At 36.6% G+C, this 15,546-nt stretch overlaps 1 protein-coding gene across 2 annotated transcripts in view; it reads right to left on the reverse strand.

Moving 5' to 3' along the window:
• Positions 1-5,746: 5,746 nt before the first annotated feature.
• Positions 5,747-15,546, reverse strand: part of LOC123867306 (acid sphingomyelinase-like phosphodiesterase 3b) — a 97,446-nt gene continuing 87,646 nt past the window's right edge. For both annotated transcript variants that reach the window (XM_045909295.1, XM_045909296.1), the window contains 5 exons: positions 14,558-14,724; positions 11,987-12,185; positions 10,080-10,189; positions 6,395-6,567; positions 5,747-6,160 (listed from right to left, as the gene is read on the reverse strand). In XM_045909295.1, coding sequence (XP_045765251.1) covers positions 5,950-6,160; positions 6,395-6,567; positions 10,080-10,189; positions 11,987-12,185; positions 14,558-14,724 — 860 coding nt within the window. In that variant the 3' untranslated portion in view covers positions 5,747-5,949. The remainder of the gene's footprint in view (positions 6,161-6,394; positions 6,568-10,079; positions 10,190-11,986; positions 12,186-14,557; positions 14,725-15,546) is intronic.

A 15,546-nucleotide genomic window follows, 5' to 3' on the forward strand; every position in this document is an offset into this window, starting at 1 on the left:
TTCTACAAGAAAACTAGAAAAGAGCTGATAACTCTTAAACGGCTGAACCAATTTTTTTAGATTATAGCTAAGAACACTCTCGATCAAGCCACCTTTCAAACAAAAAAAACTAAATTAAAATCGGTTCATTCGTTTAGGCGCTACGATGCCACAGACAGATACACAGATACACAGATACACAGACACACAGATACACAGATACACAGATACACAGATACACAGACACACAGATACACAGATACACACGCCAAACTTATTACACCCCTCTTTTTGGGTCGGGGGTTAATAAAGTGAATATGTTTAAAAGCGTATCATTTATCACACACCCTGTATAAGTTAAAGCAATAATAAAGGAGGCAGAAGGGACGTCACATGTGTCAAGAATATTGTAGGGCATAACTGGATGGCTTCCCCACGTAAAATTTATTAGGTTCTAACGCGATAGAGCCATATTACACCTTCTTATCATTTCACTTTCTATGAAAAGCTTTATGGATATTGCTTTTTCATATCAAAAAGTAATGTAACACACCAGTGAGTTAATCAAGATATGTCTCAATCAATCGTATGTAAAGTTAAGATTTTTTTTTATTTACTTCTTTAAATACATAAAAGGAGAAACTGACTGACTGACATATCAATTTACAGCTCGCGCCACTGAGTTTAACAACCTGAGATTTCGCAGGTTTTCTATACAAAGGTAGAGTTCCGTGGGTTGCAGTTGAAGTGACGAACCTACTTTACTTCCTTAATCTAAGGATGCACTGCTGCTGATGATACGCATCCCTAGAGTGCCTGTCCATTGAAATGGAGATGGACATGTTTAGCAGACCAATCATGTTAATGATAGATAATGTGATATTTTTGGGCTTCCGTACCTCAAAAGGAAAAATGGAACCCTTATAGGATCACTTTCTTGTCTTTGTCTGTCCGTCTGGCGTGTCTGTCAAGGAACCTATAGGGTACTTCCCGTTGACCTAGAATCATGAAATTTGGCAGGTAGGTAGGTCTTATAGCACAAGTAAAGGAAAAAATCCGAAAACCGTGAATTTGTGGTTACATAACAAAAAATTATGTTCATGAACAAATATAAAATTAGTGTTTTCAATTTTGAAAGTTATATAATTTTTTTAATGCATGATAGTTCATAATTTATTGTGTAAAATGTCGGGAAAAAGACCCAAGTATGGAACCCTCAGTGTGCGAGACTGACTCGCACTTGGCCGGTTTTTTTATTTCATCTATCAATAGTCTGACTGATCTACTGAAATATCTGCACTGTGCTCTTTAATTATCCAATCAGTGATGTAGTGGACGTTAGGCATTATTAAAACATTTTTTTGTAGTCCGATAAAAATGTACACCCGATACAATATGCCCCATCATTCAGGATCGCCATCTGTTTTGATACTATTTCCGAATTTCGGTTTTTATGACTACGTCTATCCATTTTATGTTCGGGGAAAAACGATGGCCTTTTTAGGGGTGGCACGTAATGAGATTAACCTTCATCGTAACGAGGGGGGGTGTACAAATTTTAGCGATCAAAGGCCCACGTTTATAATCTGTGAGCTGGTGGAAAAATTTTATACTTGACTTGACTTATTGTTTTTCTTCTATTTATAAAAAAATATATTTTATTCATTTATTTATTTAAATGAATGCATCTTTGTTTGTGTATCCGTTGTGCATTTATCTAATTCCAATGAAGCTCCTAATTTAGCACTATCAATATAAAATAGATGGCGCGTGCTTCGTTCCTACAGAATAGCATTGCAACTCATGTTGGGTATTAGCTATCTAGTTAATTTAAAAAAATAAGTGCATACTAAAAAAAAAATCAAAAATTCCAGAACCAGTGGTATTTAGCGGTCAACATGTTATAATCTGCAGCATTGCCTCCCCACTGAAGCGTAGCGGAGACGTCTTTAGCAGAAAAATTATATTGTTGATGAATAACATGATATCACTCAATAATCCAATTGGTTGAAAGTTGAAACACATACTTCACTCGCTCTCGGCATATAACTGCACGACATAGAAAAATTCCTCACGCATGTTTTGCTTCCAAAATTTCGCTGGATTTTTCCCAATTGTTATCGTATAAAGACAGTAGTAATTATTGTGGCTATAAGTTCTGCCAAATTAGCGAAACAGCAGTCGATAGGTCCAGTTTGTAATATTCAAAAAAGGTAGAGAAACAAAATAACTTTTCAGCTTTCATCAAGCACAACTTTTTTCCACCAGCTCTCAAGCCATTAGCGATCAAAGGCCCGCTTTTAGGATTCCGTTTACGGTGCTGTCCTTCTTAGTAATTTATTCATATTTATTTTTCTTTTAAGTAGCGGCACTGAACCGTTATTACTGGACTACGAAGCCTTAAAGAGAGTATTAAATTTTACGAAAATTAGTAACAATAAACCTTCTTAACAAGTATCTGTCCATGGCTTCACCTGTTATTATTAACTTAATAGGCATCGACCATAGAATAGGTACCAATCAAAACCTCTCGTCGGTCGATGCGTAGTTAAGAGTGATTAAATATATTTTCTAATTTGATGTTATCGGACAAGAAGTACTAGCAAAATCAATTAATTTTATAACATTAAACTTAACAATTTTTCTTCAAAGAGGTCGAGTGTCTATTTTGGAAATTTCTCGTTTCCTTTGCATAAATTTTGACTGAACAAAAAACGGAATTAATTTCGACTGATCTGAAGTTTGATAAGTCAAGCCAGGAAATGGGGTTGAAATGATAATTAAAAATAAAATATATTTAAAGAGTTTTTTAATACGCTCAATATATTTTATCGTGGTCCATCAATATCATGAATATTTTGACAAATACTTTCTATCTTTGCTGTACCTATTCTACTCCCTTTGCAACCTCTCGCACTGTCAAGGGTCACTGGTAGAAATCTCTTATAGAGATAAGTGCTTCCCTGTCTTGAATCGGGATTCGTGATCCAAATATTGTGCTTAATATTAGGGGAATGTCATTCTCAATACTATAATATCGCGATTCTGGTATCGTAGGATTTCCAGATCATCCGCATACATTGCGATACTGTCAATACCTCCTCCTAATACCTAATATTTCCTCGATATATAGCGATATCGCGTCGATATATTGCGCGCAGATGATTTTGATAGAGGAACAGAGTCTATTGAGCGTTTATGTCCTTAACCGTTCCAAACAATCACCTCAAATTCTTCTATGTAATCGTATGTAGTACGTTTATTTTACATTTTTTTTAACTCCACTATACCTAAGTCTACAGGGTGTAACCAGAACGCTAGCAAAATCGAAGACAGGTGATAGTACTGATGATTACTGATAAGATACCATAAAAAAACTACGAAAAAAATTTAAAGAACCAAGTATTTTTTTAAAGTTCACAATATATTGTACTAGCAAAATTAATTAATTTTATAATATTAAACTTAACAATTTTTCTTCAAAGAGGTCGAGTGTCTATTTTGGAAATTTCTCGTTTCCTTTGCATAAATTTTGACTGAACAAAAAACGGAATTAATTTCGACTGATCTGAAGTTTTCATGATAAGTCAAGCCAGGGAATGGGGTTGAAATGATAATTAAAAATAAAATATTTTTAAAGAGTTTTTTAATACGCTCAATATATTTTATCGTAGTCCATCAATATCATGAATATTTCACGAACACTTTCTATCTTTATTGTACCTATTCTACTCCCTTTGCAACCTCTCGCACTGTCAAGGGTCACTGGTAGATATCTCTTGTATAGATCTCTTATAGAGATAAGTGCTTCCCTGTCTTGAATCGTGATTCGTGATCCAAATATCGTGCTAAATATTAGGGGAATGTCATTCTCAATACTATTATATCGCGATTCTGGTATCGTAGGATTTCCAGATCATCCGGATACATTGCGATACTGTCAAAACCTCCTCCTAATACCTAATATTTCCTGGATATATAGCGATATCGCGTCGATATATTGCGCGCGGATGATTTTGATAGAGGAACAGAGTCTATTGAGCGTTTATGTCCTTAACCGTTCCAAACAATCACCTCAAATTCTTCTATGTAATCGTATGTAGTACGTTTATTTTACATTTTTTTTAACTCCACTATACCTAAGTCTACAGGGTGTAACCAGAACGCTAGCAAAATCGAAGACAGGTGATAGTACTGATGATTACTGATAAGATACCATAAAAAAACTACGAAAAAAATTTAAAAAAACCAAGTATTTTTTAAAAGTCCACAATATATTGCAAATAAAACACCTGGCTGACGTTAGAGGTCAATGAAAGTTCCGTAAATAGGTCAATCGAAGTCATTTGTGCTAGCGTTCTTGTTACACCCTGTATAATATTATGTTTTTTTTTTTTTGAATAAGAAACTGTACACATATTATCCTATTAACTTAGTATTTAGATTAATAAAATGTACTTATAACTATTGTTATGTTAATATTTGAGAACTATTTGCTAACTTAGGCATACATTAGACATTTAAAGACCTTGCAGAGTTTAAGAGCTACCGCAGTCGTCCTCTTTGGTCCAAGACCGATTTTTATCGGATTCCGATCCAATCCGATGTCCGATTTCTCGCCAATTTTTTTTTGGAATTACAATTTCGTTCTGCGTTGAAACAGTAAATGACCTGTAGCCTGACTTTTTTCGGTCGTTTGCGATTGGCGTAAATATACGTTAAGATGATTATATCAGCAGAACGTGATTCTTATGAGATCACCTGTACCTAATCACCTTTTTATAGGCCATTACCGTCATGCAGGCCTTATTTATTTACATCTAAGAGGCGTTTCACACAACGACTTTTTAATGCGCTGTTAAAACGCTGTCCATTTGAGTTTGTAAAACATCGATTTATTAATATGGTAACTTCACCACAAAGTGTATTTAAAAAAACTCATTATGTTTGATAGCCTATTTTTCAAAAAGGGTCATAAAATTACGCTTGAGCCACGTGACAAGTTCCAAACCCATTATTTACAGAAAGGATTTTTTTAAAACCTTTTGCTAAATTGTATTTTACGTCAACATTTAGTCCACAGTGATTTATAACCTATATGTTACTATAATGTTTTGATGATAATAATATTACGGTACTTATTTTAAAAAAAAATATTTTTTTCTATTGTAGTAGAGCAAAAAATGAGTGAAAATTGGAAATCACTAATCGCTGTCCAAATGGAAAGTAGAGCATAGTAATATAATCTAAAAATAAAAAAATATTTACTTTTATAACAATTAAAAATAAAACATTTTTATAATTTTGATAATATTATGACCCAAGAAAAATTCTTCTTGACAAATACATTTTATTACACTGTAGCAGTGTACTAAATATTCATTTAACAAACATCGAGTTACAGTAAAAAATAGGTTGCAGCTGACCAGAACGGTTTTAAAACTAGTCGAGCTTATAGGAGTACCTATCAAAAAAGTCAATTGCAACCGATTTAATTTTTTCAACTATAAGTACCATTCAATATAGCTTAAATTCTAAAAATAGAACATGAGCTTAATTTTAACATTAAAGGGGTTTGAATATTTTAGTGTGGAGCCTGGCCTACATGTTCGCCTTTTTCTTTTTTTTTCAAAATAGCGGCCACACATAAAACCTACATTAATCAATAGCTGGCATCAATACAAACAAGTACTGTATGAAATATAACCTTCCAAAGTGTCACGTTTCCAAAATATAAGCTATCAATGTAGAGTCATCAGTACAACAATCTAGCCACCAGTATAACTTTGATAGCTTATATCTCAGAAACCTAACACTTTGGAAGATAATGTCTCATACAATACTTGTTTATATTGATGCCAGTTATTGATTAGTGCAGGTTTTATGCATAGCCGCTATTTTGGAAAAAAGTAACATTGTGAATTACTAGGTAGGTCGAAATCTTGAAAGCCCTTTTACCTGTTACACTTATTATGAAGAGATCAAAATCAAAATGGCGTAAAGCAAGATGGCCGCGGACATGTGCGGCGCGCGCGACGCCAGCGCCGAGGCGGGGCTGCGGACGCAGGTGCGGAACTCGTGGAAATCCGCGCGGGTGATCGCACAGAAGTGGACGTGCACGCAGCTCGCGTCGCAGTCTGACACGTCCGTCACATGGCGCACGCTCAACGCTGTTAGGTATCTGTGGACAGCAAAAATCCGTGAGTATTTCAATGAATTATGAAACTGGTAGAGTTTTGGGACCCTAATCATGAGATACAGCCCTTTGACAGTCAGACGGACACACGGACGGACGGACAGCAGAGGCCTAGTATAGGGTCCTGTTGGCACTTTTTGGGATACCTACCTAAAAATTAATAATTAACTTACTTCATTAAATTAATAATTAACTTAATAATTATATTCAAGAACTAACTTGTTAAGTAATCCTCTATCAGGGTAGTTTCTTATCTTCTCAGCCAGGGTGTCCAAGGCGTTAGCACTGACTTCCCGTAAGCCATAGTATTGGGTGAGGTTGTACTCGACCGCCCAGTGTGGTTCGCCCCTTGTGTTCGTTAAATCTAAATAATACTGTGTGTAGTCTAGTACCTGGAACAAGAGAAAAGTTTAATTTATCACACTTCACACTAATATTATAAAGGAGAAAGTTTGTGTGTGTGTGTGTGTGTGTGGCGGTGTGTGTGTGTGTATGTTTGTTACTCCTTCACGCAAAAACTACTGGACGGATTAGGCTGAAATTTAGAATGGAGATAGATTATACCCTGGATTAGCACATAGGCTACTTTTTATCCCCGGAAAATCAAAGAGTTCCCACGGGAATTTTAAAAAACCTACATCCACGCGAACGAAGTCGCGGGTATCAGCTAGTACTTATAATAAAACTGTAACCAGACGATTTATGTACACCTAATATATTTTGAAAATTTTAATGGGAGAAAACTTTATTAACTATGTATATAGACCCCAAAACATTTTTTTGAATCTTTGTCTGTATGTACGCGTATATAATATATTATGTACCTATACTAAGCGTTTTCAAATATGAAGCTCTCAATAAAACTTTAACGCGATTAAAGCCGTAGTATGCTCTCGCTCAAATAAACAGTCTCGTGTTTCTAAAGGCCAGGACAAATGTAAAGCGGGACGGAAAAGTTCCAACGTACTCCTAGAAGTTTTAATAGGAACTAGGAAATGACGAATGCGTTTACAAATAAAAATACGAGTAAGAGTATAGTAACATGTTATATGTTTTCTTACAGTTCTTGAAAGTCGTCAGTTGGTAAAGCGATTCTATCATTGTACACATAAAGGAATGGTTGGTGGACTTCAAATTGATAAGCTTAAAGTTTCATTTTCCTTGAATTCTATCAACGTTGGTGAGATAGCATACTAACCATACAGTTAATTTTATTTTTTCGCAATTTTAGGGCCACTCCTATAGTAAATGTTTATAACGATATTGTATCCTATTTTGGATTAGGAGTAGAACTTTTGGAATGACCTTGTATAACTAATTGATACAGGTATTCTGTGTGATATCTCCTGCGCCGCTACCACCACGCCTTTTGTCTGTCCAGGCCTTTATGCAGAACACAGGGAAACCACTCAATGGTTAACATGGCGTACCGAACGTGTTTCTCAAATACCCATCTAAAAATATAATTTACTTTCGAATATCAAAGAGTTTACGGTGGTTTACATAATTACAATCACACTATTGTGTATGTGTGTGTGTGTGTGTGTATGTTTGTTACTCCTTCACGCAAAAACCACTGGACGGATTTGGCAGAAATTCGGAATGAAAATGGATAATATCCTGTAAGGTTATTTTTAAAAATTGATTTGAGTTGTCAAAAATAATATAAAATTATTAATTTATCTAATGCAGGTAGATTGATAAAATCGATATTTGGCTCATTCGATGGCATACAATCTGTTGCTAGGAGGCCAACAAGATTGAACTTGCATAAATACGGGTGTTTCGATGGTTGTAGTTTAGTCTCCTTCCGAGATTCGGGGCGATATCGCATATTTTCGGTATTTGGATTGTGAACTGAATAATTAGATGTTGTGATAGCAATCACGCTCTAATTAAAATAGTTTATTTTGGCATTAGTTTGTTTAGATTAAAAATCTCGGATAACCTTACACATTAAACTTGTGTTTTTTCGTGTTGGTTTTGGAGAGGACATTCCAATAATTCGATAAAAATATTTAAATAATACCTGCTTTTCTGAGTGACGCCAATAATTCAGAAGCGGGACGTGTCTCACGTTGCCTTAATTTCGCTTTGGTATCTTTTTTTAAACAACCCACATTTGATTAAAATTTTAATTGAGTTTGATTTGGTGATTAAAATTTTTAGTTTTTTTTTAAGGATTTAGTCTTTTGTGAAGTGGAAAGTAACTTGCAATAGGTGGTTCAGATTTTGTATACATCGAATGGGAAGTTAGTCGTTTGGATTTATTGTTGACTTGATATTAAAACTGAGAGTTCGGCAGTTCAAGGGTAGGTTTTAATGATTTGACGGAGGGCAGGATTGCCCATGATTTGGATTTGACTTAGGGCAAGGAAGCCCGCGACTGACATGACAAGATTGATTAGAAACACGAGGACGTGTTAAATTCAGGACGGCCGAACTGTAAGGTTATTTTTAAAAATTGATTTGAGTTGTCAAAAATAATATAAAATTATTAATTTATCTAATGCAGGTAGATTGATAAAATCGATATTTGGCTCATTCGATGGCATACAATCTGTTGCTAGGAGGCCAACAAGATTGAACTTGCATAAATACGGGTGTTTCGAAGGTTGTAGTTTAGTCTCCTTCCGAGATTCGGGGCGATATCGCATATTTTCGGTATTTGGATTGTGAACTGAATAATTAGATGTTGTGATAGCAATCACGCTCTAATTAAAATAGTTTATTTTGGCATTAGTTTGTTTAGATTAAAAATCTCGGATAACCTTACACATTAAACTTGTGTTTTTTCGTGTTGGTTTTGGAGAGGACATTCCAATAATTCGATAAAAATATTTAAATAATACCTGCTTTTCTGAGTGACGCCAATAATCCTGGATTAGCACATAGGCTACTTCTTATTCCGGAAAATCAAAGAGTTCCCACGGGATTTCGAAAAACCCAAATCCACGCGGACGTAGTCGCGGGCGTCAGCTAGTCCACAATATTTTTTAATGCGAATGTGTGTTTGTATGTTTCAATTCACGCGGACTAATTCGTGGGCACCACTTAGGTACTTACATAATATGTAATTTAAAAAAAGTCGAAAAATCTGACTAACTGCCCTCTCGATTACTACAGTAGCGTGGAAATGTGAAGGCTAGGCAGAAAATGTAAAGGAATAAATTCGTTTCGCCTTATTAATTCTAAGGCGGATCTGATAAAGTAAAGGACATGACGTTGCTTAATTCAAACGCCCCCTTTTTCACAAACGCGTTATAATTTATTTTAGTCTAGGTTTCGACTGTGGTATTGCCCGTTTCTATAGTAGGTATATGTACTCGTACTACTATGGTTCTATGTACCTACTAGAGGATGACCGCGGCTTCGCTCGCGTGGATTTCGGTTTTTTATAAATCCCATAGGAACTCTTTGATTTTCCAGGACAAAAAGTAGCCTATGTCCTTCCCCGGGAAGTAAGTATCCCAAGCCTGTACCAAATTACATTAAAATCCGTGAAAACGTAGCAGACAGACAGACAGACACACTTTTCCATTTATAATATTAGTATGGATTAGATGATGGTGCGACTTCGCGTGGATTTAGGTTTTTGAAAATCCCGTGGAAACTCTGTTTTTCCGCAATAAAAATTAACTCATGTTACTCTTCAGGTCTTTAACTATATCCATTATCCATGCAAAAAATCAGGGCAATCCGTTGCTCCATTGCAGCGTGATTGAAGGACACACAACAAACCGTTAGACAAACAAACTAACAAACAAACATACTTTCGCATTTATAACATTCGTAGTGATAGGTAGTGATAAATGAAAATGTTTTATTTCTCCAATAGCATCGATATTACTTATATTAACCTTAGACCAGCTGTAACGAAAAACTAATTAGCAAATAAACCTACCTTTCCACTATTAGACTCAAATTTATATAGCCTGAGTCCTGGATTCGATATACTGCCCGCGCCCCTTGGCGTCACCGATGGCGCTAAGAAAGCCCATGATACTGGGCGACCTGCAAAAAAAAAAGTTTATTCGGCTGAAATGTACGTTATACATAATTACACTCCTTAAAAAGTACCATATATAAAAGTAATTGAAATCCCGCGCATTGCTGCAAGCCAAATCCACGCTCTTTTATCATTTACATAATTTTCAATTTTATAATACCTATGCTTTTTCAGAAGCATATTTTTAATAGATTTTTTTAATTGATTGTGGAATTTTGTTATAACAGATTATACCCATTTCCACAATTACTCTTTGACCTTCCTGAGGCGGAGTATACGAATCGCAAGCTTATTACGGTTAAATACGGTCTCAGCTAAAATAATAATCTATAAAGGAATCTATTTTGATAATAATTAAATCGAAATTGGTGGACGTGTATTGTGAATGTGCAACACACGTCCACCAAACAATGAATACTTAAATAATAATTATTGGCAGGTAGTACCATTTTTGAAGTGCACATTTCAAAATAATCCGATTACTTATTAATAATATGACGCATGTCATATCTCGTATGACAAGCAATTAGTAATAATTTAAACGTGTATGAAAATTAATTAATGCTCGTACCCGCTACATACATGTAAACACTTCGGGGCTTAACTTGTCAGAGTGTCATGACGTAAAAGCATTTAATGGGGGTATTTTCTTTGTGTTACAAATTGACTAAATTATTATTATTAATAGACACGCTTGCTTAAACCCTTTGAGCTGTATAAAATGATGGCTTTTAAAGCAATTTGTTTAATTAATTATGTGCTACGGAAAAATATCGAGCTCATTATTGAGCGGACAGGAGAGAAATTGACAGTTTTGTAGTCTGTATTTATTTTAGTGATGAGAGTAGTCATCATCATCATCAACACCACCACGGTCTTGTGGCGCCTGAATTCAGCGGCTCTCTGCGACTCGTTTGATGTCGTCTACCCACCTAGTGAGGGGCCTTCCAGCGCTGCGCTTTCCGGTGCGAGGTCGCTATTCTAGCAACTTGGAACCCCAACGTCTATCGGTTTTTCGAAGTATGTAGTCTGCCCATTGCCACTTCAGCTTCGCTATGACTTTGATATTAAAACTTACATCACCCATGATACTTCGTAGAGAAATCTCTGATAGCGTGATTGAGGATTGCGTAGCGACATCTAGTTTTTAACCGACTTCAAAAAAAGGAGGAGGTTCTCATTTCATCTGAATCTTTTTTTTTATGTATGTTCATCAATTACTCAAAAACGCCTGGATCGATTTGGATTTTTTTTTGTTTGTAAGGGTATACTTTGCAGGTGGTCCCATATAAATTTGGTGAAGATTTGATGAATATCTTTGGAGGTGGAGAACAGAACTCCTCAATGGATAAGAGCAAATTGCTCGCGATCAGTGTAATAGCTTAGTAAACAGTAGGGTTTTAACTTTTCTTTTGATTTTTTTTGTTAATTGTATTTACATTGCGATATCTGTAGGTGCTGTCAAGATTGGCAGGCCCTAGCCGGCGAATCTCAGCTAGAAGACATTTACACTAAGTTAAGACTAAGTTACCCTGCGCCCCACCCGAGTAAGGAGGCCATGCTTCGAGGCCCGCACCACCGCTTGGACGTTCCGGTCAATCGGAGAAGACCCGCAGTGCGGATCCTGCATGCAACTCATATTATTGGGAAATCTAGATTTTTTTTTAAATATTTGCCATTTTAATCATGACTAACATTCCCCTTTCCCCTCCAACTAAGCGTAAAGCTTGTGCTAGTATTTAGTTGTAAGTGCAGTCCACCACATAGCTAAAGAGGGTTATTTTTAAAGAAGTGCATCATACCTTCACTATAAATAAGTCTAAACGTATCCGCATGTCTGTGGCCATAGAACTGCCCCGCGATAACATCGCTGAAGGCTCGTATGACGTGTAGCAGCCTGGCATTCGCTGTTGGAGTCAGCTCACCGCCTCCTGATGCTGAGGAGCTTCCAGCATTGTGTCTCTCTTCTACTCCTGGGCCCGCGTGGGCTACTAAGTAGACCTGAAGAAAATATTAGAGGTTAATTTCTAAGCTTCTGCCAAAAGTCTAAACAGGTTTGTTTTAAGGTTTTGGGAAATCTTCAAAATGGACGTAACGTTTTTTTAATTCTGATACACGTTAGTTCTGGACTACGATCTCACTTGATGGTAAGTAATGATGCAGCTAAGATGGAAGCGGGATAACTTAGAACGGGTATGGCAGTTTCATTAAACCAATATACCCCTGTTCGGTTTCTACACCGCATCGTAACGGAACGTTAAATCACTTGGGGGCACGGCTTTACGGTATAAGAAGAGTAACTAGCCACGGAAATGTAAATTCCCAAATAGAACCCAGGATCTTCCAGAATTAAGTATAAGACCGCACGTACCACTGCGCCACGGAGGTCATCAAATAAAATAAAGTGGTTTTTTTTTTAAAATTAATAACTACTATTTATTACTTTTTACAAAAAAACTTAAAGCTAGCCTTATCTAATTACTATATAAATCAAGCCCGCGTGGAATGGTGGCAAGAATACTGGCTGTATTTCCGCGTTGGACAGCCAGGCTGATCCGTTGCGCAAAAAATGAGCCAGCCCTTCTGTCACCCGATGAGGCTATTAAACGCGGTGAAATGTCTCGTAAAAAATTTTTTGCACTAAGACTCCATGGCCCCAGGGTCTCCACGGCAAACGGAACAAAAATATAACTCTCAATAAGAGAGGCATACTTGCGCCGCTTGCCGTTTTCAAGTGGTATTTTAAAATAAACTACAATTAGTAGGTGATAAACTAAATAAAATATCCATTTTGTATTCATGTCCTAACTTCTTGTCATTTTGTTGTGATTACGAAACAAGGCATCAGATGTTTAAACATTCAGATAAACTGCGTCGGCGGCCGGCGTCTTTGTCTCCAAACTTTGGCTTCCAACAATTTCCAAAGTGTATTGAAATATTTCCGGGATATTTTAAGTATAACTTGTTCGCGATTTTAACAGTATTAGGTAATCAGTCTCCTTTTATATTTTACTAATTTTCACCCGCGATTTGAAGTACACGAATTGGGCATTTTTTCATGTTTTATAGCCTATCTCAGGCTATTAAACGTGAAAAATCGATTACTGAGAGAATTAATATTATTATTGCTATCTATTACTGAGAGAATCTTTAGAATCGGATCATTAGTACCGGAAAAACCCCCTAAAAAAAAACTTACAAATTAATAAATTTTTGCTCTATAGAATATCTTTATTATTACAACTTTCTGGTAAAAATAAAAAATATAATAAATATTACTTCTAGGATAGTATAAAAAATTATAACAATAATTGATTGTTATAATTTTTTACTTATTCATATTCTAGATAATGCCCGCGACGTTGTGCGGATTTAGATTTTGTAAAAATCTTATAGGAATTCTTTGATTTTCCGGGATAAAAAGTAGCCTATGTGCGTCTGGGATTCAAGCATCTCTGTACGGCGCACATGGGTGCTTGAATGACCAGCTGGTCAAATAGCCGCCTCGATTTATCGCGCACTTACGTATACATTGCCTTCAATAAAAGGAAGTGGCCATTAGATAGCCTGCCCGTGCGCGCCTACTCTCATAGTTTTTTCTTTATTTTTCACTTTGATCGGTATTCCGAACCAGTTAACTGGCATTCCGAACCAGTGGTAAATTATTTCTACGACTCAAAAGCAGTTGTAAATGTTTAATTGAATAAAAATATATTCTATTCTATTCTAATCAAGGTTTCATTCGTGTTAGCGACGTCATCTACCCATAGAAAACTACGCACCACTATGTAGCACATACTTTCGTAGTAACATAATAAGTATGTAATATTTCCTTTTTCCGCCTAGACTTACTGATCACGTATGTACTAGTCCCAATGTTCTATTTGAGGTCCGTCGGATTAAGTGGAGCCGCCTGCTCACTGTTTAACACTTTAAGCAGTATCAAAGAATACATCCGATCTTGTTTTTCCTCCTCGCCTTGCCAAGCACTTTCTTTAGCCACTCCCACTGCACACATCCTCTACCACACAGAGGATGTGAGCAGTGGGAGTTAGTTAGTATGAACTGTTCGGCTCTACTATGCGCAGTATGTACCCTCTCATTTTTCCTCCTAACCTCGCTACCCACTCCAACTACGCACTCTTCTGTGCGGTTCATCAGTCTTAGCAGCACCACCTGTAAACTATTCAGCACTACTATACACAGTAACAAAGAGTACGCACCATCTCGTTTTTCCTCCTAGTTGTGCCTAGTACTTTCTCTAGCCACTCCCACTGCTCACGTCCTCTGTGCGGTCCCTCAGTCTTAGTAGCACCACTCCCCCATAGCACACTATTTAGCACTACTATTATTAAGTATCAAAGAGTACGCACCATCTCGTTTTTCCTCCTAGCTGTGCCTAGTACTTTCTCTAGCCACTCCCACTGCTCACGTCCTCTGTGCGGTCCGTCAGTCTTGGCAGCACCGCCCGCCCACAGCACACTGTTCAGCACCACTAAACGTAACTTGCTGTGCGACTGCTCGATTGTGTAGTAACCACCTATAAATATCGCCATGATTATCAATCAACTAGAAGATGCCCGCGGCTTCGCCCGCGTGGATTTCGGTTTTTTAAAATCCCGAAGGAACTCTTCGATTTTCCGGGATAAAAAGTAGCCTATGTGCTAATCCAGGATATTATCTATCTCTATTTCAAATTTCAGCCAAATCCATTCAGTAGCGTGAAAGAGTAACAAACATACACACACACACACACACATACAAACTTTCGCCTTTATAATATTAGTGTGATAGTGTGATACATCGTGATAGCCTAGGGGTTAAAACGCCCGCCTCCTTTTTGGACGATCGAAGATTCGATCGACGCATCCTTAACTTTTCAGGGTTGTGCGTGCGTTATAAGCAATTAAATACCACTTGTATTAATTATGAAAGAAAATATCTGAAATCTGCATGCCGAAGAGACCTCTATAATGTTCTCAAAGGTATGTGAAGTCTGTCAATCCGCACGTGTCCAGCATGGCGTACTGTGGAGTAAGCCCTTTTTAATCTGAGAGGAAATCTTTGTTCAGTAGTGGGCCGGTAATGGGTTGATCATGATGATAATGGCATCTAAAATCTGTTGTACTCGTTGGACCACCCTGTTGGACCTACGCGGCCAACGTAGGCCACTGGGTTATCGTGTCATCCCATTAGTATAGTAAAGCTAAAAACTGCATCTACATAGAATGATATCTAAAAATAACCAAGCAACAAATAAAAAAACAAAATATTACGATTATTTTTATTCTATTCAAATGATAATTTTTTGAAACTCGAAAATTAGATTTAGTTTTATGCTACCAAAGTTATTTAAATCCTT

This window comes from Maniola jurtina, chromosome 8 (genome assembly GCF_905333055.1).
Source record: "Maniola jurtina chromosome 8, ilManJurt1.1, whole genome shotgun sequence".
NCBI lineage: Eukaryota > Metazoa > Arthropoda > Insecta > Lepidoptera > Nymphalidae > Maniola > Maniola jurtina.